Source organism: Peromyscus maniculatus, chromosome 10 (assembly GCF_049852395.1).
Source record: "Peromyscus maniculatus bairdii isolate BWxNUB_F1_BW_parent chromosome 10, HU_Pman_BW_mat_3.1, whole genome shotgun sequence".
In the NCBI taxonomy this organism is placed as follows: Eukaryota; Metazoa; Chordata; class Mammalia; order Rodentia; family Cricetidae; genus Peromyscus; species Peromyscus maniculatus.
In genome coordinates this window covers 67,732,441-67,759,195 of record NC_134861.1, presented here as the reverse complement: position 1 = coordinate 67,759,195, position 26,755 = coordinate 67,732,441, and the positions used below count along the sequence as shown (strand labels likewise).

The following is a 26,755-nucleotide window of genomic DNA, read 5'->3' as shown; positions in this document are numbered from 1 at the left end:
ATTCAAGGCATAATGGCGGGACGGCTGGCCACTGCGTCCACTTTCTCTGCCTAGCAGCAGAGGCTCCCTTGCTTTCTCGGCCTGGCGTTTGTGGTCCCATCCTCGCCTTGATGGATACGGCCCTGGTGTCTCTTATCCTGCCTTCTGTGCTACACTGAAACTGAGCTTCCCAAGCTGTTTAAAAGGAAAGGAGATTAATCAGACGCCCCTCCCGTTATTCCCCCGCCCCCAGGGAAGAAATGGCCTCTTTTAGGGCTGGCAGTGTGATGAAGTGGGAGAGATCTTGCTCAGCCTGTAGAAAGTCCACTCCAATCCCACACGGATAAATTAAAAAGGAAAGAAAGACCTCTCCTGGGGACGCAGCCTTCCAGTGGAAGAAAATGAAATGTATGGGCTATTTAAAAATGTTTTTCATTAAAAAGTAAGCATGTATCTATTTACGGCTGGCTGGATGGGCTGCTTGCTTGTTTTTTGAGATAGGGTGTCACCAAGTAGCCTAGGCTGGCCCTCAACTCCAGATCCACCTGCTCCACCTTCCCAAGTGCTGGGGTTGCAGGGACGTGCCAGTCACCTCGTTTATTTCATTTCATTTTTAAAAATAATTCATTTGATTTTATTTCACGTGCATTGGTGTGAGGGTGTCAGATCCCCTGGAACTGGAGTTACAGACAATTGTGAGCTGCCATGTGGGTGCTGGGGATTGAACCCAGGTCCTTTGGAAGAACAGCCAATGCTCTTAACTCCTGAGCCATCTTTCTAGCCCCTTCATTTCATTTTTTTAAAAAAAGACATCTTTCCCTTAGAAAGTTCGTTGTCCTTTTCACGTATGTTTCTAAAATGCACAGAGAAACACTAAAGTTATGTCCAAATCGGCTTTTTCCAACACACAATATTGGAATCTTTTGACGTTCTGTTTTATCCTGTCCTGGATGAGAATCATCCCTTTGTCCAGCATGTTCATACAGAATAAACTTCTTGTGTGATAGTGGTTTTCATCATTTATTAGCTGTCTTAGTCCTGCAGGGCTTGTGTTTACCCAACCGTCACTTTCCTTAATAATGACCCCAGAAAGCACGAATAATATTACCAGAAATTCAGATGTACCAAAGAGATTTTTTTTTTTTTTTTTTTGAGACAGGATTTCTCTCTGTTGCTCTGGCTGTCCTGGAACTTGGACTACAGACCAGACTGGCCTGGAACTCAGAGTTCTAACTGCCTCTGCCTCCCGAGTGCTGGGATTAAAGGCGTGCGCCGCCACTGCCTCACTGTTTTGGAGTTTTAAAAGGGGGAAAAAAATCATATGCTGAAGTTGCTACAAAAAGAAAAAAGAAAAAGAAAAAGAATGAGGAAAAAAATTCACCCAGGAAAATTTGATGAGTGAGAAGAAATTTCTTTTGGTTTTGCTCTCAGATTGCTAATACAAAGGTTATAGCCACAGTTCATGCAGGTGTGTGCTTAGTCAATGTCCTAGAGGCGTAAACTCTGTGTCTGTGTTTGGAAACAGAGATGAGGAAACTACGTGGGGTGTCAGTCTTCCACCTACAGCTCCACTGCCTTCCTCTGACCCCAATCTGGGCTTAGACACCTTTGCTTTCAGCCTTTCCTGACAACTCAGCATAGTGCGTGCAGAGAAGGATCGCTTCAGGGTCGCTATTGGGGGAGGGGCCACCGAGAAGCAGGAGGGAAGTCGAAACGTCTTACTTTTACATTTTAATTTGTAAGTTTATTTACTTGGTTCCTGCATTGTGCTGCTGGCATTGTACAGGCATGACTCACAGCTGTGCTTTGGGGTAGCTAACAAGTGGATAAGAATAAGAGACCCCGAAGAATACAAAGAGAGGAAGACAGAGGATGGGAAGGTACAAAGGGAGTTTTGAAACATGATTTGAAATCGCAGTCTTCCACTTTGACCCTCTCCAGAGTGTGCGTGTCCACGCCAATAGGAATCACTGAATGCTGAACATCTGCCGTGGTCCTGGTCCCAGTGGTGTAAACCATCAGACACACAACACACACAAAGGCACACCCCTTCGAACTCGAAGCACCCCGGAAACATGGCAGATGTGGTTCTTGTCGTTTTATTTCTCTTTTGTGTAGTCTTTGAAGAGAAAGGTGTAACATGGATTGCTTTCCATGGATTTCAATATTTTCATGGTATTTTCCTATTCCTCGCCCATTGGTCAACTAATTATTTCTGAATTTGGTGAGCAGAGCAAGATGAGATAGAAGGTGCCGAAGGATAGAGGTTGAAGTCCAGACCCCGTGGAGCATCACTGTCATGGCAGGACGGTAACTCCATAGAGTAAGGACGATGTGGGTAGATGGGTGTTGGTTGGTGTAAGATGATCAATTAGCAGGATAAGGGAAACGTGTACGTGTGGGGACATCAAGCAGCAGGTGGGCACTTGGAAAGAATTCACACGGCATCCATCATCTGGAAGATAGGGAAGAGCAAGACAGGTTAGGAACCGACCGGAGGGTTAACCAAATAATTAAACACAGGGACCATCCAGATCTCACTTGGCGGGAGAAAAGAGTTAAAACTTTGGCGGCATAACACGAGACCTAGAACTTTGTACCACAGGATTAGAAATGAAGATATCAGGGAATGTGAAGAGAAATATAAGCAAACTTAGAGTAAATCATATTAGTTGCTCTGTGTGGCCATGCCTCATATGCCCAAGAGAACAGGTAAAAGGAGGAAAGATGTATTTTGGCCCCTGACTTCAGAGGGTGTGGTCCACGGTAACTTGGCCTCAAGAGCTTCAACAGAGCATCATAGTGGTGATTGCTTGTGAGGTAGAGGAGGATCGTTTCCTCATGATAGAACACAGACTAAGGGACTGAGGACCAGGTATAACCTTCAAAGGCTTGACTCCAGTGACCTACATCCTCCATCTAGGACCCATCTCCTAAGGTTTCAAACCCTGGCAAAATAGTACCTTGAGCTTTGGATCTAGTCTTCAGCCTAGTCTGGGGATGGGGTGAGCATTTTATATTTAAACCATATATGTATGTATATGTATATATAATGTGTATATGTATGTGTATAGCATGCTACATTTGTAGTATGTATACATTTGTACAGCATGTGTACATGTGGAGGGCATATCCTATATGAATATTTCAACTCTCATTCAATGTACTGAGAGAAAATGGCAAGCAGGATACTTCAAGACACAAGGGAATACCCTGTGAGTCCAATGGTACATTCAGATCTTGTTTCTAAGATATGAATTTGCTTAAACAGGAACCATGTTCCATGAAGAAAGGACAAATTGAGGCAAAGACTCCAAAACCTTTGCTTGCAGAAAAGCAGGAAGCACTTCTGAAATGATGTGGTCAGGAATGATGTGGTCATGTCAGAAGGACATAGAGGCAAGCTTGAATGGGTTCCCAGTGGCAGAAGAGATGGCAGGTTGAACATGGAAAGGAATAATGATATTACCATATCACAAAGAATTGATTGAAATGGATTTGCTGCGCGAGCTCGTGTGTGTGTGTGTGTGTGTGTGTGTGTGTGTGTGTAGGAGTTGTTTGTTGTTTTATTTTGAGACAGGGTTTCATGTATCCCATGAGCTACTATGTAACTAAAGGTGATCTTGAACTTCTAATTCTCCTACTTCCATCTCCCAAATTCTGGGATTCCATGTGTACACCATCACGTGGGGTTTAGTCAGTGCTGGGGATTGAACATGGGCTTTGTGCATGCTAGGCAAGCACTCTACAAATTAATCATTTTCGGCCTCATGTTAAATGAAACAGGAAACAATGAATCCACTCTGATTTAGAATTAAAAAATTAAAAAAAAATTGGAAAGGATATTAACAAAGTTCAAAGCACCTTGCTGCAAAAGTCTTTCATTTAACCTGGAGGCAGGAATAATGTTAAAATTGGGAGACTTGGTTTACACACTCTTATCATATAGTTGATATGGTTATCATCAATAAGAACCAAGCAGATAGATAAAATGCAATGGGAATGTAATATCACTTTTATGATATTTTTCTAGAGATATATGAATTTAACATTAAACTATAACTGGGAAAAATTCTAAAGAATTATTGACTAGTAAGTTTACAGAAGTTGTTAAAGTCATGGAAATGAGACTCAAGAATGAAAAGTCAAGCCAAACATGAAAACTAAGTAATACCATAATGCTAAAGTTGCTCTTATGGGTCTGTGATGCACTATTGGAGTTACTGGAGAATCCTGGATGTGGCCTGCGGATTAGATGGCAGACATGCATGGGGGTAATTTCTTGATTTTTTTTTGGCCATATTTTGGTCATCCTGGAGGTGATTCATAGTTGTAGGAACTATCCATTAGTAAATTACAAAAGAAAGAGACATTTAGTCAGCAGTTCAGTGTCAAGGGCTGATAAGAATGTTTTCATATTTTTTTCCTCACAACTTTTCCCTAAATGTATAGGTATTTCAATTTCTTTAAAAAGGAGGAAAAGACAATTTTTGCTTTTATGAATTTTTTTAAGTTAACTTATGTATACACACGACAAACTTTATAGCTGTGGAAATCCTTTTCTGGTGGGCAACTAAGCATAATGTAATAGGCAAGCTGATTTGATAATTGTGAAAGACTATTTTTCAAAGTGCTTTAGTTGAAAATAAGATTATTTACAGTCATTAATTCACAATTTTAATTGTATATTTTCTCCAAAGTTTAAAAGTTGATACATCAAAGCAAATAGTAAACATTAAAAGAAAAATAATTTGATTCACTTAATCTGCCTTGTGATCTGAGGGCTTGCCTTTGCATAAGCAAATTTGATACATTCATCATATTAATCATATTTCTAAACATTTATCATTTATATGTTTGGTTTTGTCTTAAAATACAGACAACGTTAGCATGGGTAATAAAATTGAGACAGTTGAAAAATGGTACATATTTGTTGTGAAATAAATTATTTGAAAGTTGTTTCATTGTTACAGTTACTAACTGTGAAAAAATGTTGAAACAAAATTGAAAAATATGATTGATGGAACACTGGGATATGTACTTGAATCCTTTTTTTTCCATCACCAACATCTTACCGTTTTAGCAACTGTTATTTAATTCTTTATACTTTGGGTATTCTGACCATATAGGTCAAACGTTTATTGCAGTTTATATAATAAACCTGAATTAACATATTAAAAATAAAACCACCAGTGGAAAGAAGTTGGTGTGTTCAATTATTTGGTTTAGGCTGAAATAATCCTGAGATTCATTTGGAAGTGTCAATAAGGAAATATTCATTGATACTTTGTTATTAAAGTATTTTGAATATTAGATGGTTTCCTGTTTTGGTTGAACTGGCATTTTATTAAAAAGTAGAAGTCAGTTTTGCAAATCATTTCTCACATTATAAATTTTTTACTCCATGTTTTTTCTTTCTTTTTTTTTTTCTTCTGGAGACACAGTCCCAGGCTAGGCTGTCCTCAAACTCATGGCAATCCTCCTGCCTCAGCTTTCTGAGTGGTAGGATTACAGGCCTGGCCATCACACTTGGCCTTGTACTTCATCTCCATAGCATCTATTAAATGGATATTTATGTCATCGATGGCTGTTTTTCTCCCAGTCACACTGCCTCACTTGAGGACAGGGACTTTGAACTTGCTTGTCCATTTGCAATCTCTGCCTCTTGGTCCAGTTTGACAGGACATTTTCTCGTGCTTTTATTGTGAGCTCATTTTTGTGTGTTTGGGAAGAGGGTTCTTATGGACACATGGAGTGGCTTTGGTTTGCTTCTGACAGGCACCTTGGGGTCTTTGTCGGGGCCCAGCAGTCTTGGGGTTCAGTTCAGACCTATTGAAGGATGGTCCCTTAAAGAGGGGAGCGAGGAACTGAGAAGTAATAGGAAGAAATATAGGCATAGAAAAACACAGAGACACAAGATAGTTTCCAAAGGGCCCTGGATCAATACCCAGCAGCCTTGAGTTTATTTCTAATGGTCTTTTTATATACTAGCAAGGGGAGAGGCAAAAGACCTCCCCCTTTCAAGATCAAAGCACAATGGACAACCAAATGTAGACCCTTCAAAACACCTGGTAGGCACGCCTTTGGCCAAATCATCCTATTATGCAGCCCTGCTGGGTAAATCAAGCTCAGACTTTCTGACCTTGAGTAAGGCCTTTCTAGGGAGCCTCTGTGGGCCCCCACAGGTCTTCATCAGTCTGGGATCTACTTTTTAAATGATTTCTTTTTAAATTATTGGAGATCATAATATGTTTACATCATCTCTCCCTTCCCTTTTCTCCCTCCAAACCTTCTCATGTACCCTTCTTTGCTCCCTTTCAAATTTATGGCCTCCTTTTTCATTAATTGTTACACACACACACACACACACACACACACACACACACACACACACATTTCTAAATATGTGAGTACAATCTGTTCAGTCTGTCTAGCATTGGCTTGTACATATATTTTCAGAGCTGACCATTTGGCATTGTTTAACCAATTGGTGTGCTCCTCCCCAGAGAAGCTATTTTTCCTTCTCTCAGTGTACGTTAGTTGCCTGTAGTTCTTCATGTAGGGTTGAGTCCTCCTGACCTCCCCAATGTTAGCATGTCTCTTATTTTTGTCTTTGCTTAGCTCATGTTTAGGCAGTCATGTTGCTGAGATTTTACAGGTGTAACTTCTGACATTACCTCACAGCAAACTCCCTCTGGCTCTTAAAATATTTCTACCTCCTCTTCCACAGCTCCCTCTTCCCTGAATTGATCCCCGAGTCTTAAGTGAGGGACTTGGCTCCACAGCTCTTCATTTGATCGTGATCGTATTGGTCTCTGTCTGTTGCAAAGAGAGTTTTCTTTGATGCAGAGTTAGGACTACACAGATGAGTAGGTATAAGGAGAAATATTTAGAACCTAAGGAGGGAAGCTACCAACACTCCCACTGAGCTATGACATCTATGAACCACAACAGTAACCAACATAGTCTTATGACCCTAAGGGTGTAGCAGTGCTATGCATACCTTGGCAGTGGCCACTAGCTTTCTATTCAGACTTAAGACCTGCTCAACAAGAGGGAAATCATCCCTTGTACTGGAAACCTAGCCAACTCCCCAGGTTAGTGAAGTCACTGATCTTCAAAGAGAACCTGCAATCTCCACTTTCCCAAATAGCATGATCTCTATCTACATTGTAAATATTGTGATCTATTTTTTACATGCATTTCAAATCTTGGGGATTCTATAGCAGCATAATATAAGTTCGCTTCTGGTGCTTCCTTATAGATATTCTTGGGCATTTTTATTTCCCATGTTTTTTTAAAAATATTTTTTAATCTTTACATTTTCCCCCATTTTTAAATTGAAAATATATTATTTTGTAGAATATATTCTGATTACGTATAGGTTTCCCCTCCTCTAACTCCTCTGAGCTCCTCCCTACCTCCCTTCCTGCCCAAATCCACACCTTTTCTTCCTCTCTCTCATGTCTTTCAAACATTTCCACATACTTACCACTTTTAGAGGGCTGTTCAGTAGAGCTTTCCAATCTGTCTTTCATGGAGAGTGTAGCAGTGTGGAGATTCTGGCTTTGGCCAAGGCTCTCAGGTCCAGCCACTAGCCCAGACCTTTCCTCGGGTCCCTCTGCTCTCATTCAAAACCAGGGTGCAACCAGCTGGTCCTGAGGTGGTGTCACCAACTCCTCCCTCCCTTTACCTCTAGATTCCAGCACCGTGTTAGCGTCAACCTTCACACCCTGCCCTGACTTTCAGTCTCCTTTTCTTGCTTCCAGAGATGTCTCGTTTCTTGTGAATGTATTTGCACTGGCATGAATAGTCATTGACAAGATCGTGGTGGTTACTCTGGAAAAGAGGAGGGAAGTGACTGCTCTTTCGTGTATTACCCTAAACACTGGGAGAGAAGGATGCTTACCTTGGCTTCAGGGTTGTGGCAACACTTTCAACCAAAGCTACCTTCAACTGCCTAGGAGGTTATTAGGGGTTTTTCCATCTTTGATAAGATTCTGTTGATTGTGAGTTTAGAACCTTCTTAGAACTGGCTATAGCAGAGAACAGGATTTACGTAGGTGACCTAGTACCTCACAGATCCTAAGGGCAAGAAGCAGGTAGGCGTCAGAAGGGACTAGAATTTGGAAGAAGCAGGCTAGTAGAACTGAGAGATAAGAACAAACAGCTGTGGGTACCAGGAGAGAAGCTGAGCGCCTCTGCTGAGTACTTCTAGATGAGGATGCCACAAAACCTGCATGCTGATAGGGTACACAAGATCGTTTCCTCGTCTCTCATCACCTTCCCTATTTTGGTGGAATCTGAGTCTGTCCCCACATCCCACGTGGATCCTTGCTCCTGCCTTCGCACCTTCGATGGCTGCTTCCTTAAACTGGGATCTGTACTCCTCATTACGGAGACGCCGCCTGCGGCACTTGCAGGGCTCCAGCCCTCTCCTTCGCTTGTTTCTTCTTGACTGTATTTCACGCAGGGCCTGTACTGTTTGCTGCATTCCTTTCCTTCTTGGCCGCCTCTTCTCTTTCCTTCTCTTTCCGACTTCCTTCTGTGAGGTCTCCCATAGTGAGAAACACGAAGTCATTGGATTATATGCCTACCAAAAGCTTTCGTTTTCAAATGACTCTCATCTCTCGTTAGCCTTCTGATTGGTGAATTCTTACCAGGAAGGTATGAGCCTGTGAAATCGACATCTAAGCAATGTTTGGACCCAGTCCTTTTCTTTTCTTCTTTTTGCCAACTTGACACAAGCTAGGGTCGTCTGGGAAGAAGGAACCTCATTTGACAAAATGCTTCCACAAGACGGGCCAACAGGGGCCATTTTCTTGATTAAACATTGGTGTGGGAGAGCCCAACATACTGGGGAGAGCCACCATGAGTAGGTGGTTCTAGGTAAGCCATGGGGGTAAGCCAGTAAGCACCCATGTTCAGTGGCCTCCGCTTCAGTGACTAACCCAGGTTTCAGCCCTGACTTCCCTTTGAGATGGACTGTATTTGGGACAAGCATGGCAAATAAACCCTTTCCTCACTGAGATGCCTCTGGTTATTGTGTTTTAATATAGCAGCAGAGACCAAACTGGGGCAGAAGTTAAATGTACCGTTTCCCTGTGGGAAAACACACCCCTCAGTTCTTATCTGAAGACTTCAACGGTAGTTAATTCGAGGAGAGGCATGGCTGGGCTGTGGAATGGTTCAAGTGGGTTTTAGCTAAAGGAGGTGGATACCTTTGAGTGTGTGTACAAGTAATGTAGACTCTGTGTGTGTGTGTGTGTGTGTGTGTGTGTGTGTGTGTGTGTGTGTGGTGTATGTGTATACTTTTATTCCTACTAGCATTTATTAGGTCATGCCCAGGTATGTCAAATATCTTGAAATGCACAAGAGTCCACAGGGAAAAAACTGACCTGCTCAAAAGACAGTGATGTTACTTCCCACAAAGACCCCTCCTTCAGTCACCACACACATAACTTAGGATTCCTGGAAATGCATGGTCAAGAAATAGGGTTATCTTGGTGCAAAATGCTGTGTTCCTGATTAGTTGCAGTTCTTTGTTAAATTGCCTGCATTATCTTGTCTCTGGGTATCAAAGTTTAAGTGGAGTGACGATATTATTTCCTTGGAGGGAGGCTATAACGTGCCTGAGGGTAGGGACAGTGTCTTCCTCATCCTTGTGTCTCTGGATCATATTGTGCATAGAAAAGGCTCTGACTAAACATTCCTGGAATAAGCCACATTAATATCAACATGTGACAGAGGTATGATTTGTTATGAGGCTTTCAACACAGAGTTTTGCTTTATTTTCCAACTAGCATATTCACGATATATGGTGAACTATGTAACGCATGTTAAGTTTGGAATTCATTCTCTGCTCTAGGCATTCAGAAAGAAACTGCCACTTCATCTAACACATACCACCCCCTCTGTGCTTTTGCCTGGCAGGCTCCCTTTCAGCAGGTGGGGTCAGGAGGTTAACCGCTCCACATCTGTTTATGCTTTGCTCTGCCTCAAAATGCTTGAAATGGGTTGTTGTAGAGCAGAAAATCCATTTGGTCGTGTACGCTCTCCCTGATTATTTTCAGCTGTAGAAAGTCAATATTTCAGACGTCTACTCCTGTTGCCAATCTCCTTCAATCTTTAAGTCACAGGGTTTTCACTGATAGAGGATCTGTAAGTCAATTAAGTCTTCAGTTTGTACAAATTCCACAGTCTCCATTTGGCTATATGAAAAAGAGATTGCTTCCTTTTATGATATGCCCAGCTTTTTTAGCTGTGTAATAACATAATCAGGATGCAAAATTTAAGGCACTTTTTTATAAATAAGTCAGATATTTAATTTCCCGAGGAATGAATAGTGCAACCTTCTTTTTTTTTTCTTTCCTCGCCTCCATTGTTTTAAAAATGCATACACAAAAATAAAGAGACAAGGACAGAAAAAAGAAACAGACCTTAGGATGCTCCAGTGGGGGCAGAAAGAGTTCTGCTGCCTCCAAAGAGAACTTGCATTCCCTCTAGGTTGTGTTTTCCATGAAACGACAGCTTTGAAATAGTTAAGATTGAGAGCAAAGTCATCTCCAAGAAGGATGGGCGTGTGTGTGTGTGTGTGTGTGTGTGTGTGTGTGTGTGTGTGTGTTTATCTTCCTAGTCCTCCTCCTTCTCAGAGTAAGGGGAATTTGTTGTATGTTTGTGACTATTACAGAGATATGCCCCCTTCCAGCTTTCTCTGAAGAACACAGGACTTAAAGATGATCTTGTTGCCTCTAAAATAAAAATGATAACCTTCCTCCGGGAACTGAATGGAGAGGATGCCCTCCCAGCTGCTTGAACCAGGGAGAAATCAGGTCTCAAAACTTTGTAAATGTGCAAGAAAAAAACATCTTTTTTCCCACTAATTTCATTTAAGTTTTTGCACATTTGTCGTGGTATCAAGGCATTTGATTTTTTTGGTTTCTAATTTGCAGATATAGGCATATGGTTAGGGTGAAGGGATGGCTTTATAAGGTCACATAGACTTCTAGTGGTCCAGACAATTGCACAAGTCGCCTCTGAAACATTCCAATTTGTTCTCTCAGAGCTCAGGCTTGAGCTGAACAATGCCACCTTGAAAGCAGGAACACGAATGTGACATACTGTCTGCATTATGGGACAATTATTATCTCGTCTCCAGGCATTTAGTCTCTAGATTGAACATCCATTCTTGGAGGTGTGAATATGTGTCTCGGGAGAGGACTGTCTGGTGCTGTTGTAATTTTCAAAGGAGAAGCTGTGGGCAGGGTTGGCTTGCAGAACCATGTGTTCTGGTGTGAACTCAGTAATTTCATTTTGCAAGAGGCCAGTGAGTTATTTGAACCTCGTATGCTTCAATTAAATGACAGAGAACCAGATGAAAAGACTTACTGAGAACCAGATGCTCTTTCGCTGTGCCTCCCGGGATATTCAAAACAAACATCACAACAAAAGACACTTGGGTCCAGTGTAATTCACTGATGGATGGTTTGGATGCGTTTTTGTTTACTAGGAGGGTGGAAGCTAATGAGGAAGATTGACAGATGGTTGGGTTGAGAAGTACTATTGATCTCTCATTCAGCAAATCTACTTTTAATTCTTGTGAGGGACACTTTCATGGTTGATTGAGAACAAAGTGACGTGCATCTAATGCTGGCAACATTTTAGATTTGGGGTAGCAAGCAATTGTCTTGGTGATGCTTGGAGCACACTACTTACAGGTGGACTGAAGAGACTCTATCTCTATTAAGTAGTGAAAAAAATTCAAGGCACATTTGGGGCTGATGTCTGGGCAGGAGAATGTTCCAACCTGAGTTTCCCATGGGAGCCCAGTGTCTGCACTGTTGAGCCTGTGAATGTGACAGTATGCTATCCCCACAGAGTTTCCACGAGCTTCTGTGTCCTGTGGAAGCGTCAGGAGTAGGAGTGACCTACTGTCCCTGCAGCCTGTCACATGCTTTGCCAAAGCAGCAGAGCACAAATGCATCTGCAATCCCTCGTCTTCTATCTCAAGAACTAAGGGACTAAACTTCCCCTCAAACAAAAGTAGCATTGATTTCGGAGATTTTTTTTTTTTTTTTTTTTGGTTTTTCGAGACAGGGTTTCTCTGTGTAGCTTTGCGCCTTTCCTGGAGCTCACTTGGTAGCCCAGGCTGGCCTTGAACTCACAGAGATCCGCCTGCCTCTGCCTCCCGAGTGCTGGGATTAAAGGCGTGCGCCGCCGCCGCCGCCGCCGCCGCCGCCGCCGCCGCCGCCGCCGCCGCCGCCGCCGCCGCCGCCACCACCACCACCGCACGGGCGATTTCGGAGATTTTTTTTAACTGTGATTAATATTGTAATCGAACCCAGTCTTCTGTGGTCAAGTCATTCCATTCTGCCATAACTTTAAATACTATCTCATCTTCTCATTGTGTTTTAATTAACATTTAAAAAACAATAGCTAGGTTCTATAATAAACATTGAAGCAAAAATAAAATTTAACTAAATCCACCAGATGGCTAACAGAATTAGGGTAACCTTCTAGCTAGGAATAGTTGGACACTCCAAATTCTCTGACTCTTGGACTATATGTTTGTCTATCTGTATAATTTCACAGTGTGTTAAGGAATTTAAAATACAAGGATTTGGGTATTTATATTTAATGGCATCCATGGTAAAGAGACACATTTTACAGGTAGAATTAACATGCACACCACACAAAGCCTGAAGTCTGCCCAATGTTTGGTGCTAATTTAAATCATACACAAGGTAGCGTTGTTGGAATACCTGTATATATGATGTTGTAGTATAAGTCAGAGCACACCAATGTCTCTTTGTAGACAGTATCTGACAATGAACATTGTTTCTTAACAAGTGATTAGAGGCTAAGGATGACATTTGCTTAGTGACACCTTAGAATGATCAGAGAATACTTTTTTTTTAAATTAGGTTTTTGATTTGTTAAATGTGAACTTGAACCCTCTATTTCATTTTTCAAACTAATATTTATTGTTTTAATTATGCGTGTGCATGGGAACATGGAGTATTTGTACATGAATGCAGGTACTTGAGGAGGCCAGAAGTATTGAATCACCAAGAGCTAAAGTTACGGGTGATTGTGAGCCATCTGATGTGGGTGTTTGGAATCAAAAGGGTCCTCTGGAAGAACAGTACGTGCTCTTCACGGCTGATCCATCTCTCCAGGGCCCCCCTTCCATTTCAACTTTCACTACCGTCTCAGTTACTTTTCTATTGAATGCATCCCATTTAGTGTACAATTGTTCTTTGGGAATGGAGTGAGAATGCTTATTTCCATGCCAAAGTAGTATTCTTTTGAATGACAGCTGAGTTTTTAGGACATGAAAGCTTATAAATCATCAGACCAAGGTCCTTAATAAATCAACTGAACTGTTGGTATTTCTTTTTGACCTATAACCACTATGAAAAAGAGACATTTAAGATGGCAGGGAACAGGAATGCCTAGGAATTTCTGATAGGGGGATTGGTAGAGTTACGGAATTACTTGTTTTCCCAGTCTCAGCATGGAGGTGCTTGTGGTTTTGTTTATAGTAAGATTCACTACACTTTACTTTCTACAACACAAAGTTTCCTATTTGACTCCAAAGTTCATAATAATATAGGTGTGAATGTGGCTTTCCACTTACAGTCCTAGGAAACTTGGTTTATTAACTTTAGGATGCTTTCAATAAAAACACCCGTATCTCACTAACATTATAATCCTGGTTGTACATTTGCAAATACAGTTTTCACTGCAGGGACTTCGGATGATTCAGGAACTGAGTATATGAGGGACATCTAGGGATACATATTTTTAAAAAGGTCATTTGCATAACTGAAGAATAATTTTTTGGGTGATTTAACCACTCATTTATTTGAAAGTTGTTGATCCCTTCCAGTGGTTGGAGTAGGATACAGGCTTCAGGAGGATAGAATAAACAGACACTAGAGCTTATTCCCCTCCTCATATTTCATGTGTGTATATGTATGCTTTTGCATGCATGTCTCTCTCTCTGTGTGTGTGTGTGTGTGTGTGTGTGTGTGTGTGTGTGTGTGTGTGTGTACAAGTTGTACAGGAAGCCACCACGTTGACGTCAGGAATCATTCTCCATTGCTTTCTACTTAGTCATTGAGGCGGGGTCTCCTGATGAAATTCAGAGCTTGCCAACATGTGTAGTCTTACTGACCTGCTTGCTCTAGGGATCCCCTGTCTCTGCCTTCCAAGGCTGGAATTACAGGCAAGCCGACAAACCCACCCAGCAGCTACCTGGGTTTTGAGAATCTGAACTCAGGTCTTTGCGCTTGCCGGTTTCCCTAGCCCAAGACTTAATTAAGCTTTTACATTTGATAAAAAAGCTGGCAATGGAGGATGCAGTGATGGAGGAAGGATGGAAGGAGGGGAAAAATGGGGGAGGGAGAGAGGGGATAGGGAGAGAGGATTTAAAAAGATGAATGTAAGACTTCTGAACAAGGTGTTTGTAGGATTTGTATAAGTGGGAGGGTCAGCCTTAGATGGCGGCGCTGGCAAATTCTCTGTGGTAAGAGAACTAGGGTACAGAAACAAACAGGCCTATAGCTTTAGATTTAGGAAAGTGTGCTAACCTCCGTATGGCGGTTTTCCTTGTGCTGTAAAATGGGAATTGTTGTCAGAACAGGAGAGTGTGAGGAGAAAGCTTTCAACTCACCTGCCAAGCAGCTCTGTCAGATGCCTCAGACGCGTTCTACCATCCAGATGAAGAAACCCAGAGAGGAGATTGTTGTGCTCACCCAGTGTTGGCTTTAAAAGATGGCTGACTGTCCTTAGTTTGCTTTCTAGTCTGTGATAAAGATCATGGCCAAGAGAAACTTAGGGAGGAAAGGACTTTTTCGATGTCATAGTACAGCACCTAAGGAAGTCACAGCAGCAGGTCACACAGGAACCTGAAGCCAGGGACTGAATTAGAGGCCATGGAAGCATCATGTTGTTTATTGGCTTGCTCTCCACTCCTCGCTCAGCTCACTTTCTTTGCCACCAGGGACCACCTGCCCAGACTGGTCCCACTGGGCTGAGCCTTTCTCTGTCAATTAGCAACCAAGAAAATGCCTTATAGACTTACCTACAGGATGGAACCTCAGTAGAGGCTCCTCTTTCCACTGGACAAGTGGATGGAACTCTAACCACGGCAGCGAAGGGGGAGACCCAGAGGAATGAGGGTGTTCAGAGCATCAGCATGGGTTTTGCAATAAAAGTTCAAACACCCTAAAGCAGATATACAGGCAGGTGGAAAAAGGAGAGTCGGCAGACTGAAGAAGATTCTGGGGCTCACTGGCTAGGAGAATGGCTGTCACAAAGGTGATGAAAATAGCAAGTTGAGAGACAAACACATCAGAGCTAGGGACATAGAGGACATGGAGGAGAAGGGCCCCAGTGGAAATAAACTGACTTAAGAAAACGCTCTCGTTAGGAAGAATCTATCATTATATGCTGTAAAAGCAAACATGATAGCCTTTTACATGAATGTTGTTCTTAAGATACAAGAAGTTTTCCCCAACGAGATTAGAAAAATATCAGAATGATTGCTTTATAATATATACGTGCCATTCTGACGAGATGTCCAGCTCCCTGAGTTATCACATAGTCCCAAGGGTGAGGAGGCCCAATTCTGGAAGACTGGAAGATGAATGCCACCTGGGAGAGCATTGCTCAGAGCCTCCTGAAGTGAAGCTTAGGAGTAGTCTTAGCGATTAACTCACTGCTGTTGTGATGGCCGCTCTTGGTTATCAAACTTGACTGCATCTGGAATGAACTAAAACCCAAGGGATGGGGTACACCTGTGAGGAATCTTTCTTACGTCATTTGAAGTGGGAGGACCCACCTTTCATCTGGATCTTTTGAGGTGGGAAGATTTGCCTTCAGCCTGGTCCACACCTTTCTGCTGGCAGCCTATAGGGAAGACAAGAAAGAAGGAAGCTACGCTCTTTGCCCGCTTGCCCTTGCTCTCACGGACAACTTCATTCTTTCCCTGGTGTTAGAGCCTACTTCTTTGGGATTTTGATATATGCTGAAGGCCAACTGAGACATCCAGCCTTGTGGACTGAACAACCACTGGATTCTTACACCTCCTATTGGTAAACAGCCAGTGTTGAACCAGCTGGACCACAGCCTGTAAGCCAGTGGTTCTCAACCTGTGGGTCACCACCATTGGGGAGTAGAATGACCCTTTTACAGGGGTCACCTAAGACCATCGGAAAACACAGATATTTACAATTCATAACAGTAGCAAAATTATGGTTATGAAGTAGTAACAAAAATGATTTTATGGTCATGGTCGGGGTCACCACAACGTGAGGAACTGTATTAAAGGGTCACAACATTAGGAAGGCTGAGAACCATTGCTGTAAGCCACTCTAATAAATCCCATATGTATTCTATCAGTTCTGTCCCTCTAGAGGACCCTGACTAATACAGGTCTACACTGCATAATATTCCAAGAAGCCTCACAGACCCCCTAAATGACACAGCATTTCTATCCACAGTCTTCAGGAGCCAAGAGAGCAACTAGAAAACCCTGTGACCGAGAAGACAGTACTAAAACACTAACTTGTTTTATGTAGTTCTCCCTTTTCTTCCTTAAAAAAGAAAAAATACAGGCATCAGTTTCCTAGCCATTGGTGAAAATATTGAGACTAATCAGGAGTGTAGTTTCCAGAGGTTAGGCCCTGATGGACATGCACTTCTATGGGATTCTAGAACTCCCTGACGCTGATTCTCTCCTTGCGAATACTAGGTGATATTTGCTTTGCTACAGCATTGGGGACAGCCAGGAACCACTGTGGGTAACCTGGGACAGTTATCCCTAAAATAGTCCCATGATGACCTAAGTAAAGCAATGGCTTCTGTCATTGCAGGGGGAGTCTGAGGAAGTTCATGATCCTTTACTTCTCCGGATGTGTTTTCATCTCTAATATACATATCCAAGGTTACTTTTCTTAGAATTATGCTAGCTGAGGTGTGTCTTCCTTGTAGTCCTTCCCCGGGAAATCATCTTCCTCTCCTTGAGTTCCCATGGCAGTTATTTCTCCTCTGAAGTGTGAGCTTGGGAGAGATCATGGGTTTGAGATCATCATTAGTCTTATTGCAGTCGTTCGATATCTAATCGAGCAGATTGATTCTGTCACTATCTCTGTTGGCCTGCAGTCCTGTCAGATCAATGTTATCTACAAGCCCGGAAGGGTTCCCTGTGTCCAGTGACAGCTGTGATTGGGTACTGTCACTGACCTCCTGTTTTAGTATGCCATTACTCTATCTTCCTAGAATCAACTGTATGCTGATTAAATGAACTCACCTTGGGTGGAGCCTTGGACCAGATGCAGCAAGAATGTGTTAGTAGACACATGAGCCTAATAAACGAAGCCCATTTTAAGTTAACATCATAAGCTCTTTCTTTTTTTTTTTTTTTTTTTTTTTTTTTTTGTTTTTGTTTTTTCGAGACAGGGTTTCTCTGTGTAGCTTTGCGCCTTTCCTGGAACTCACTTGGTAGCCCAGGCTGACCTCGAACTCACAGAGATCCGCCTGGCTCTGCCTCCCGAGTGCTGGGATTAAAGGCGTGCGCCACCACCGCCCGGCCATAAGCTCTTTCAAACAGTGTCTTTTCATGGAGAATTCTTAAGGTTACTGAAGAATCATTGCATTCTGTGGTGAACACTGCTTCCTGTATTCCTCAGTGATCAAGGATCCATTTTAACAGTGAAGAATACAGCAGAAATAAAGAATCATGTCTGCCTCAGAAAGAAACTATCAAATTTGCCATTTCATTTCCTTTGAGCTTCCTGGAAATGATGATGGACCAGCCAGGTCCATTCTAGCAGTATTACAGGACCATTCTGTTAGCTCTATAACACACAACAGTCTGCATAATGAAAAGGCTTATTCTGGGCTGTTCTTTTATTGAAGGTTACATAATTATCACAGAGGAAGAGTACTGGGTTCATGAGAAGAAGTGGTTGGTATTGGGGTTGTCAGAATAGTAGAGTTTCTTCAAACACACAGGCACTAGGAGAGGACTAGTTTGGAAGCAGGGAAAGAGAAGCGTTTTGGACTTAGGCTACTCACCATCCCGAACAGGACCTGTACAATATAACAAGAAAGGAAGCTCAGGACTGCAGAATGGGGGTCCAGAAGACCTCCCAGAGATTAACAGACGAGTGCCAAGGCTGGGGTTGGAGAGTCAGGAGCGATGCTTGCTCTGGGGACTAGGGCAGCAGCCCATCATAACTTGAAGCACTTCCGGTAACATCTCAGGCTTCTGCTGAGAAAGCGCTGCCTCCAGCTAGCCAACTGTAGTAAACAAATTCCCAGACAGGAGCTTGAACTTCGCACAATGTGAAGCATTTGCTGACAAGAACTTTTGAGCCATCGCTGTGGTCTCTCTTGCTCTCTTATGGACAGGCTGTGGGGGAACTGTAAGCGGCAGAGGGTGTCCTCTGAGTGACTCTGTTTCACCGACACCCGTGACAGTCTCTCGCTTTGGACTTGTTAGTAGATGCGTGGTCAGTAATACTTAACGTCGTGGAATTGTTACCACCCGAAAACCTGTTTTACCCAGATGTGAATGCATGCAGACTTGGGTCGGAACTGAGGCAAAGAAGAAGGAAGTCTAGTTAGTGTCCTGTTTATTCCTGCTCACTAGCATTTTATCACTGTGCCAGACGGCCCTGACTTGGTTTACATCTGGCTCAGGGGGGAAGTTCTTGCCATGGTAATTCCCAGCATTTGGAATACTGCCAAACTGGTAAATGTTTCTGAAACAAAACAAAATCCAAACATGCTGAAATATCATTAGAAGTTTATCTAATGAAAAAAAATTTTCAGAGTAAATAATAAAAAAAAAAAGAAGAAGAGAAGTTGGTAGAGTGATTGCCTAGCATGAGGGGAAGAGGAGGAAGAGGGAGAAGAGGAAGAATGGGAGGAGGAAGGGGAAGAGGAAGGGGAGGAGGAGGAGGGAGAGTTAGGAGGGGGAGGAGGAGGGAGACGAGGAGGACTTGTGTGTGCAGTCACTCACTCGCTCATTACTGTTTGCTGAGTACCTTATTTCATGCTCTCGGGTACACACTGTCAAACCTCTTAGGAACAGCGCTTCTCTGAAAGGACAGCTGAAATACAAAATTTCACCCCAGCCCCTGAACTGCTGTGTGATATTGGAACCCTGTCTCATGTCTCCCATCAGGTCTTGAGAGCCAATCGCGGCGTGGGCGAGGGCTGTCCTCAGAAGCTGGTGACCGCTAGTCTGCTGCGCTTCCTCCTGCTGGTGCTCATCCCCTGCATCTGCGCTCTCACTGTGCTGCTGGCCATCCTGCTGTCCTTTGTGGGTGAGTGATGCTGTCCCGCAAAAGAAAGGAAGTCACAATCACAATAAGCGTGGTTTTACACTCAGCTCTCACTGTACCGAAAGTGTCGAATCAGTGAGAGGATGGTCTCCGACTTCCCTGGGGAAAACTTGCCATTTCAGCCACTTAACAGTGTGACCTGCTATTGCTGTTAATGCCAATGATGGTTATAATGGAGACAATTACTAGATGTGGACACCACAAAAACTGAGGGATAGCTAGACCTGTCATTTTCCATAAGTGCTCATGGCTGTGAGGAAAGAGTATCACACAGGACACACACACACATACACACACACACACACACACACACACGACACACAGGAGACAGAGAGATAGGGAAGACACTTTGACACAGTAAACCACAGCGGAGTTAATTAACATCTGAACCTTTGCAGTGAGGTGACTAGAAATCCAGGTTGAGGGCAGTAGCAAGCGCAGGAGCCAAGTAACTCCAGGCCTTACAGAGGCAGATGTCAGAAACTGGGTAAAACATTGGCAGCATTGGAAAATGCAGCTAGATGGCTGCTATCCACATGCCAGCAGACTGTGTCTGTCATAGTGAGTGATCAGGGCTTTAGTATGTTGGTCATTGGTTTTCAAAGCTTTGAGGAGGAAATCAGGCTTCACATTGTGTCAGAATTGTCTTTGGCTCTGAAAATGGAGATCTCCCACACATACTCTAAATGTCACATTGGCAATCAGGTAATATGTGCTAAGGATTCCTTCATTTGTCTGTCTTGGTTCAATGGACAACAGCCTAAGTTAGAGAGGCAGTCTCTGGGGAAAAGCCAACAACCTATTTTGATTGCTGTCCACTGATGTTTCGAATCAGGCTCCTCCATTACATACATTTATATAATCAAATGAAACAGGATATAAACAGCAAGATAGGGATGATCAAATTCCATCACTAAAGATTTAAACATTGTCATTTCATCAAAGCAGTCTATTATTTTTTCATATATTAGCTTAAGAAAACCATGCATTTAGAATTGACAAGGCAATTAATTCCAGTGAATATAAATGCCTATTTATTTGTGCATGTTAGGATCATATGTGATATTTATTATAAACTAATACTGTAATATCTTGGTATCCACAGAGCATTTATTCCAAGGCTTCCTAAGATACCAAAACCCATAGTAGCATATAGCATACATCCCTTATATGAAATGATGGAGTATTTGTGTACAGCCTATGTACATCCTCTGGTTACTTAAAATCAACTTTATGTCTCTCATAAGGCCTAAGAAAATGTGAATGTAATGTTAGTAGTTGCTCTACTGCTTAGGGAATCATGAGAAGAAAATAAAGTCTGTAGATGTTCAGGGCAGATGCAATTTCTTTTTGCCCCCCAATGTTGTCCATTTGTAGTGAGTTGAATCTGTGGATATAGAGGAAGGATTATTTGTTTGCTGTGAGAATGTTTGACACTCATTGTGATGGGCAGTGGGTTACGGTCGGAGGCTCTTTTCATGGAAGAGGAAATCTGATCGTGTTTATGTCTGCAGACGATGGCAGAGTTAGATACTGGACTTGGCAGGAAGAAGTAAAGGAAAGGGGACTAGCTTAGGGTTCTGGCTCTGACCTAAATAAAGATTAACTCAAGTTTCCAATAAAGTCTTGGGTACATTAAAATAAGCAGAAATCAAGATGGATTGGATTTGAGGGTAAGAGAGGAAAAGAAATCAAGGCTGATTCACAGCTTTCTGGCTTGGGAGCCAGGTTATTTGAGGCCATGTGTTCAGGGAGAGCAGTGTGATGCAGGCAGGTGGAGGGCTCATTGGAAGATCATTTTGTACATCCGGGATGCCAGGAGACAACTGAGTTCTGCAGAATCACAACCTCCATGCTTATGTCTTCTGTAAATTCAGGCTTGGCCAAGCAATCAAGGGATATAAGAATTCCAACATGTTGTTTTCTTGGGGGAAATTTAAGGAGAAATTAAAGCTACATATGATATTTGTTTTTTGGTTGTCTTTTGAATTTGCCTCCACCCCATTGCCCCAGGTCTGCAGCTGAGGCATCAGCAGGGATGCTGAGATAAACCCCCACTGCCTTGAAGGATGAGAGAGTATCAGGCATATCTGAAGAAGCAGGTGTTTGTGAAACATGAAGAGAAAATGTATTAGGTAAAAGCCAAGGACAAAGATCAGATAAAGAAAAATGGGCATCAGGAGATAGAGGAAGGATGGCCAGAGGAAAAAGAAAGGGAATCTGGGAACTCTGAGTTTCTCTGATGCTGAGGGAGTTGAGACAAGTATGTGGATAGAGAGTGGCCAAGCAGGAGAAGGACAGAGAAGGGCCTGGAGGCTAGGAGGTGGACTAGTGGATTTATCAGCAGCCATTCCCTCTGTGGCCAGCTGCAGGTTAAGGCCAGTCAGTTAGCCTCGTTACTGCGGTGCCCTTCCAAGATCAACTTCCAAGGGAGGCTTGCCCGCCTCCCTTCTCCAAAGTCCCTCTGTATTTGCTGCGTTTGCATTTTGTCCAGATTGGTAGTTCTCATCTCTGGGAACATCGGTCTCCTAGGCACTTCCTTGGTCACAGCACCATCACTGTTAAAACTCTTTCTCATTATATGATGAATGGCTCACACACACTGAGGAATATTTCCTTTTACTCTCAAGGTCCCATGCTCATATAAATTTAAACACATGTTTAAGAGCCTCCATGCTTGGTAACTGTAGGAGAGGATGCTATCGAAGCATGGCTGGTTAGTTTTTGCTTCGTTTTTATTAGTTCTTTGAGGATTTGACACAATATATTTTAATCATATTCACCCTTCCCCTGACTCCTCTTAGGTCCACCCCCCTTCCCTACCCATCCTAATTTATCTCTTCTTTTTTTAAAATACCCATCAATTCCAGTTTGTGCTGTGCATATTATCTTAGATCTGCGGCTTTCCACTGAAGCCTAGTGACTTACCAGGGGCTACAATCTTAAAGAAAACTGATTGCCCCTCTCACAGCAGTTATCAGTTGCTAATAGCTTCTTAGCTAGGGGTGGGACTTGATGGCCATCTCCACTTTCCGTGTTGGGATTCTGTCTAACTTGAAATTGCAGAGGTCTTTTGTGTACCATCACAACTGTTGTGAGTCCATATGTGCGATACTCTGTTGACAAATAGCCAGCATTTTGGGCTCTTTGTGAGCTTTTTGCTCACTCTTCACCTATGGTCTTTGAGAATGAATCAAAATGTCAAATAATATTTCATTCTATGGATATTCCAATGTTTTTCCATTGACTAATAGATGGACATTTGAATTACTTTTAGCTTTGGGCCTCTAATTTACCTGATACTCTGCTATGAATATTCATGTGTAAGTTTTGGGGGTTATAAACATTTTCATTTCTCTTAAGCCTACACCAGCAGTAGAATTTTGTATGCTTATGTGTGGCACTGTGGAGGCTATTAATTGGCACCCACCCCTAAATTATATCTTGTTTGTATGCTGGAAACTTTTACAAAGTAGGAATCTTCTGGCACATCTTCAGAAGCATTTTTCTATGTTCTGCCCAGTATAATTTCATAGTGAAGCAATATCTCCCCCCCATAAACATTTCATATTTTATAACTGAGATGCACGCTGTTGTAATGCGCACCACAGCCCCTTTATATCTTTGTGACTAAACTCTCATTAAATCCTGCTTACTTTAGAGAAGTTCTAACTGTTGGGGGAGATAATACTAAGGATGCCACCCTATACTAAGTGTATGAAGCTGGCTATCCTGGGATTTCCTATTGTTGAGGAATATTATTTTAAGGTGTATTGCTTTTGCTTATGTTGCATTTGTTTAACTCTGTGAAGCCTGTCTAAAACACCTGATAGTCTAATAAAAAGCTGTACAGCCAATAGTGAGGCAGGAGAAAGGATAGGTAGGGCTGGCAGGTAGAAAGAAATAATAGAAGGAGAAATCTGGGAGAGGAGAGATCTTGGAGCAAGAGACAAGGAGAGGAGGACACAAGGGGCCATCCATCCAGCCACCCAGCTACATAGTCAGTCATGGAGTAAAAGTAAGATTACAGAAGTAAGAAAAGGAAAAAAACCCAGAGGCAAAAGTTAGACGAGATAATTAATGTTTAAGAAAAGATGGCTAGCAACAAGCCAAGCTAAGGCTGGGCATTTATAATTAAGAATAAGCCACTGTGTGATTTATTTGGGAGCTGGGTGGTGGGCCCCCCAAAAGAGTAAAAGAAAAACCAACAACACTCCATCCTCAGATAGCTCAGCCTTAGCTATATGTCTTATCACTCATAGCATAGATCATACTACGTTTCACTCGTCTTCGGTTATATTGGTACTTGTAAGGGCTTGTGTTGCAAATATTTTCCCCTTTACCTTTCATTTTGTTGTTTCCTTTGCTGTACATAATCTTCCTAGTTTTAGATAGTCTCTAATCTAGTTTTGCTTTTCTTTTTGCCTGTGTATTGGAGATGTCAATAACTATCTATTCACCTTAGATACAGATGATTGACAGAACAAAGACATGATTCCATTCAGTCAGCCTTTGTGAACCATTGAGATACAGGGGCTGCCTTCAGGAGTGTGGGAGACATACGCAGCTGCATCACCAGAAGGCCCTTCCCAGCATGGATGATGCCTCATGAAAATGCCATCCCTGGGATTTAAAGGACAACCCATAGGCAGACCTACTGAAGTCCTTCTCCCCAGCAAATGTTTACTGCCTATATAAGCATGGGGAGGGGCCTCGTGGGTCTTGTAATATTCTATCTCAAGAGCCCCCTTTTCATTTATGAGGGGACATTTGAATCCAGAGGAAATAGTGACATGACAACCACCCTGACACCAGTGAGATGATATCTCAGTGAGGGTTTGTTTTGCTTTTATGAATATTAATGCATTGAACATTCAATGATGATCTTTGTTGTTGTTGTTGTTGTTGTCTTCATTGGAGAAGAGTCTGTCCTTTGCTCACTTTTAGAACTTGGGCTGTTTTGCTGCTCCTGAGTTGCATGAGTTTCTTATGTATTTTGGACACTGACCCTCTGTCAGATACAGTCTCCATCATCTTTCTGTTTTGCTTATTGTTTCCTTTGCCACGAACAAACCTTCTTGCTTGCTGTAGTACCATTAGACTACCTTTGTACTTATGGATTGCGCTTTAGTGCCACGTTGATGCCCACAACATGAAAAAATACTAAGAAATCATTAGAAACACACTTGAGCAAGGTGACTGAATAAACAATCATCAAATTCTATAGCGCTCTCAAGGAATGAACCAAAGCAGATGGAAGTGAGTGGAAGATGTTCTACATTCATTGATTAATACTGTTAGTACTGTTACAGAGTAATACTGTTACAGAGACTGCACTACCCAAAGCAGTTCATAGCTTTGATTCAGTAGTTAGCCAAATTCCAGTAGGAAAACAAATCCTAAAATTCATATGGACCTTCAACAGTCATCCACATAACCAGAGCAATTTTGAGCAAAAGCAAAGTTAGAGGCTATCACACTTGCTGATTTAAAAAATGAATTTTAAAGGTGGAGTTATCAAAACCACATAGGCGCTGGCATCACAGCAGACATGGGGACCCATAGAGCAGAACGGGGATCAGACTCTCCTCCCTTTCTACTAACATGTACACTCACTCGGTGAGGGAGCTGAGAACGTACAGTTGAGAATATGATAGTCTCTGAAACAAGATGTGTTAGATGTAACCAATCGTATTATTAAAATAAGAAACACAGAGCCAATGTAAAAGAGAAAGCCGAGAGGTCAGAGCTCAGAGATAAAATCTTACCTCCTGCAGTGCTCCGAGCTTCCCCGAGAGAGGGAGGTACTTCCTGTGTCCCTGTTTAAATAATCTTTCTGTTCTGCCTTCTCATTGGTTGTAAACCCAACCACATGACTGCCTCATCACTGCCTGTAAGTACCGCCCTCCAGGTCTTAAAGGCATATGTCTCCAATACTGGCTGTATCCCTGAACACACAGAAATCTACCTAGCTCTTCTAACCACCACGCTCTTACTATGGCTCTAATAGCTCTGACCCCAGGGCAACTTTATTTATTAACATAAAATTAAAATAACATTTCAGTACAAATAAAATATCACCACATTTCCCCTTTTCTATTTTAATAAAAAGAAAAAAGGCAAAAGGTTATAACTAACAAAAGAAAAACTATATACAAAAGTACAATAACTATATACAATATATACAAGTAACAAATACCTAAACGATGTCTAGTCCATTTGTATTTGACAAATCAGAGAAAATAATTCCCTTATCTATCCTATTTTAGTAAGTTCAAAATGTATCTAATTCACTTTCTATCCTAATTAATCTTCAACTATAACTAACTAATCTTCAACTCCCTCAGAGACCCAAGAAGGAAATAATATTAACTAACAAAAATAAAAACAAGAAGTGCACAAAAGCAACTTCCAAAAATTTTGTGAGTTGACAGAAACAGCCAGCTGCCTGGACAGTCACCTGGGGTTTCTCCACAGTGTTGGGGCATCATCTTCAGCCTATAGGCTTATCGTATCTGACAGACTCATTTGTGAAGTAGGTTGTACACAAGGTCAACAGTTCAACCTCACATTGGGTGAGAGCAGTCCATGTACCAGAAACACCTGAATTCCACTAGTGTCATGTCATGATTCAGGATTTTAAATTCTGGAAATTGTTGATGGTTTTTGAATTCAGCTGTCCATTCTTCTTGGCTGTGTATATATGGCTTCATCTAAGCATCCCCTTCTCCACATCCCTCTATTAAATGCCAGTCTACTATTGAGAGGCGTGAGCTTTCAGTTGCTGTTCCATTGCACAACAGAAGCCATCGGCCCACTGCCTGTTCAGCTGCCTTCAAAGAAAAGGGCACTGTACCTTTTCCAGATTGTGAAGGCCACTTCAGGGATGGTGCCATATTGTCCTGGCCTCAGAAGATGCCGTCTGATAAAGCCATAACCACACTTGTTTTGGCAGGAATCGGTAGTCCTTTGTTTCGTGTTCTGTCTGTCCATTTTGTCCTGTTGATACGAGGATACTTTGTTGTCCAGTGGCTAACTTTTGCCACAATGAAAATTAACTCCATACGCAGTTTCTTCAATGCCCATATTTTCTCTGAAGTAGATTGGTACTGCCAGGAGCCGACATGTCTCAAAAAAGAAAAATTTCTAAGTTATTAAAACATTTTAAATGCCATATTCGGTAGATTTCTGAAGGGTTTGAAGATGACCTGTCTAAAATATATCTGCTCAATTTTTAAAACATATCTAATATGACTACAATTTCTATTGTAATGTCTAACTACTAACTTTCATTTCTTTATATCCTAATAGTTGGTAATAATGTAAAGTATTTAAAACTAGTAATTGTCTTTTTCTTTTCTTTCTTTTTTTTTTTTTAAACAAAAACCTTAAATCTAATCTCCTTTGCTTAGCCTTTT

At 42.0% G+C, this 26,755-nt stretch overlaps 1 protein-coding gene across 2 annotated transcripts in view; it reads left to right on the top strand.

Moving 5' to 3' along the window:
• Positions 1-26,755, top strand: part of Corin (corin, serine peptidase) — a 218,938-nt gene that overhangs the window by 13,109 nt on the left and 179,074 nt on the right. For both annotated transcript variants that reach the window (XM_042257503.2, XM_006979681.4), the window contains exon 2: positions 19,178-19,319. In XM_042257503.2, coding sequence (XP_042113437.1) covers positions 19,178-19,319 — 142 coding nt within the window. The remainder of the gene's footprint in view (positions 1-19,177; positions 19,320-26,755) is intronic.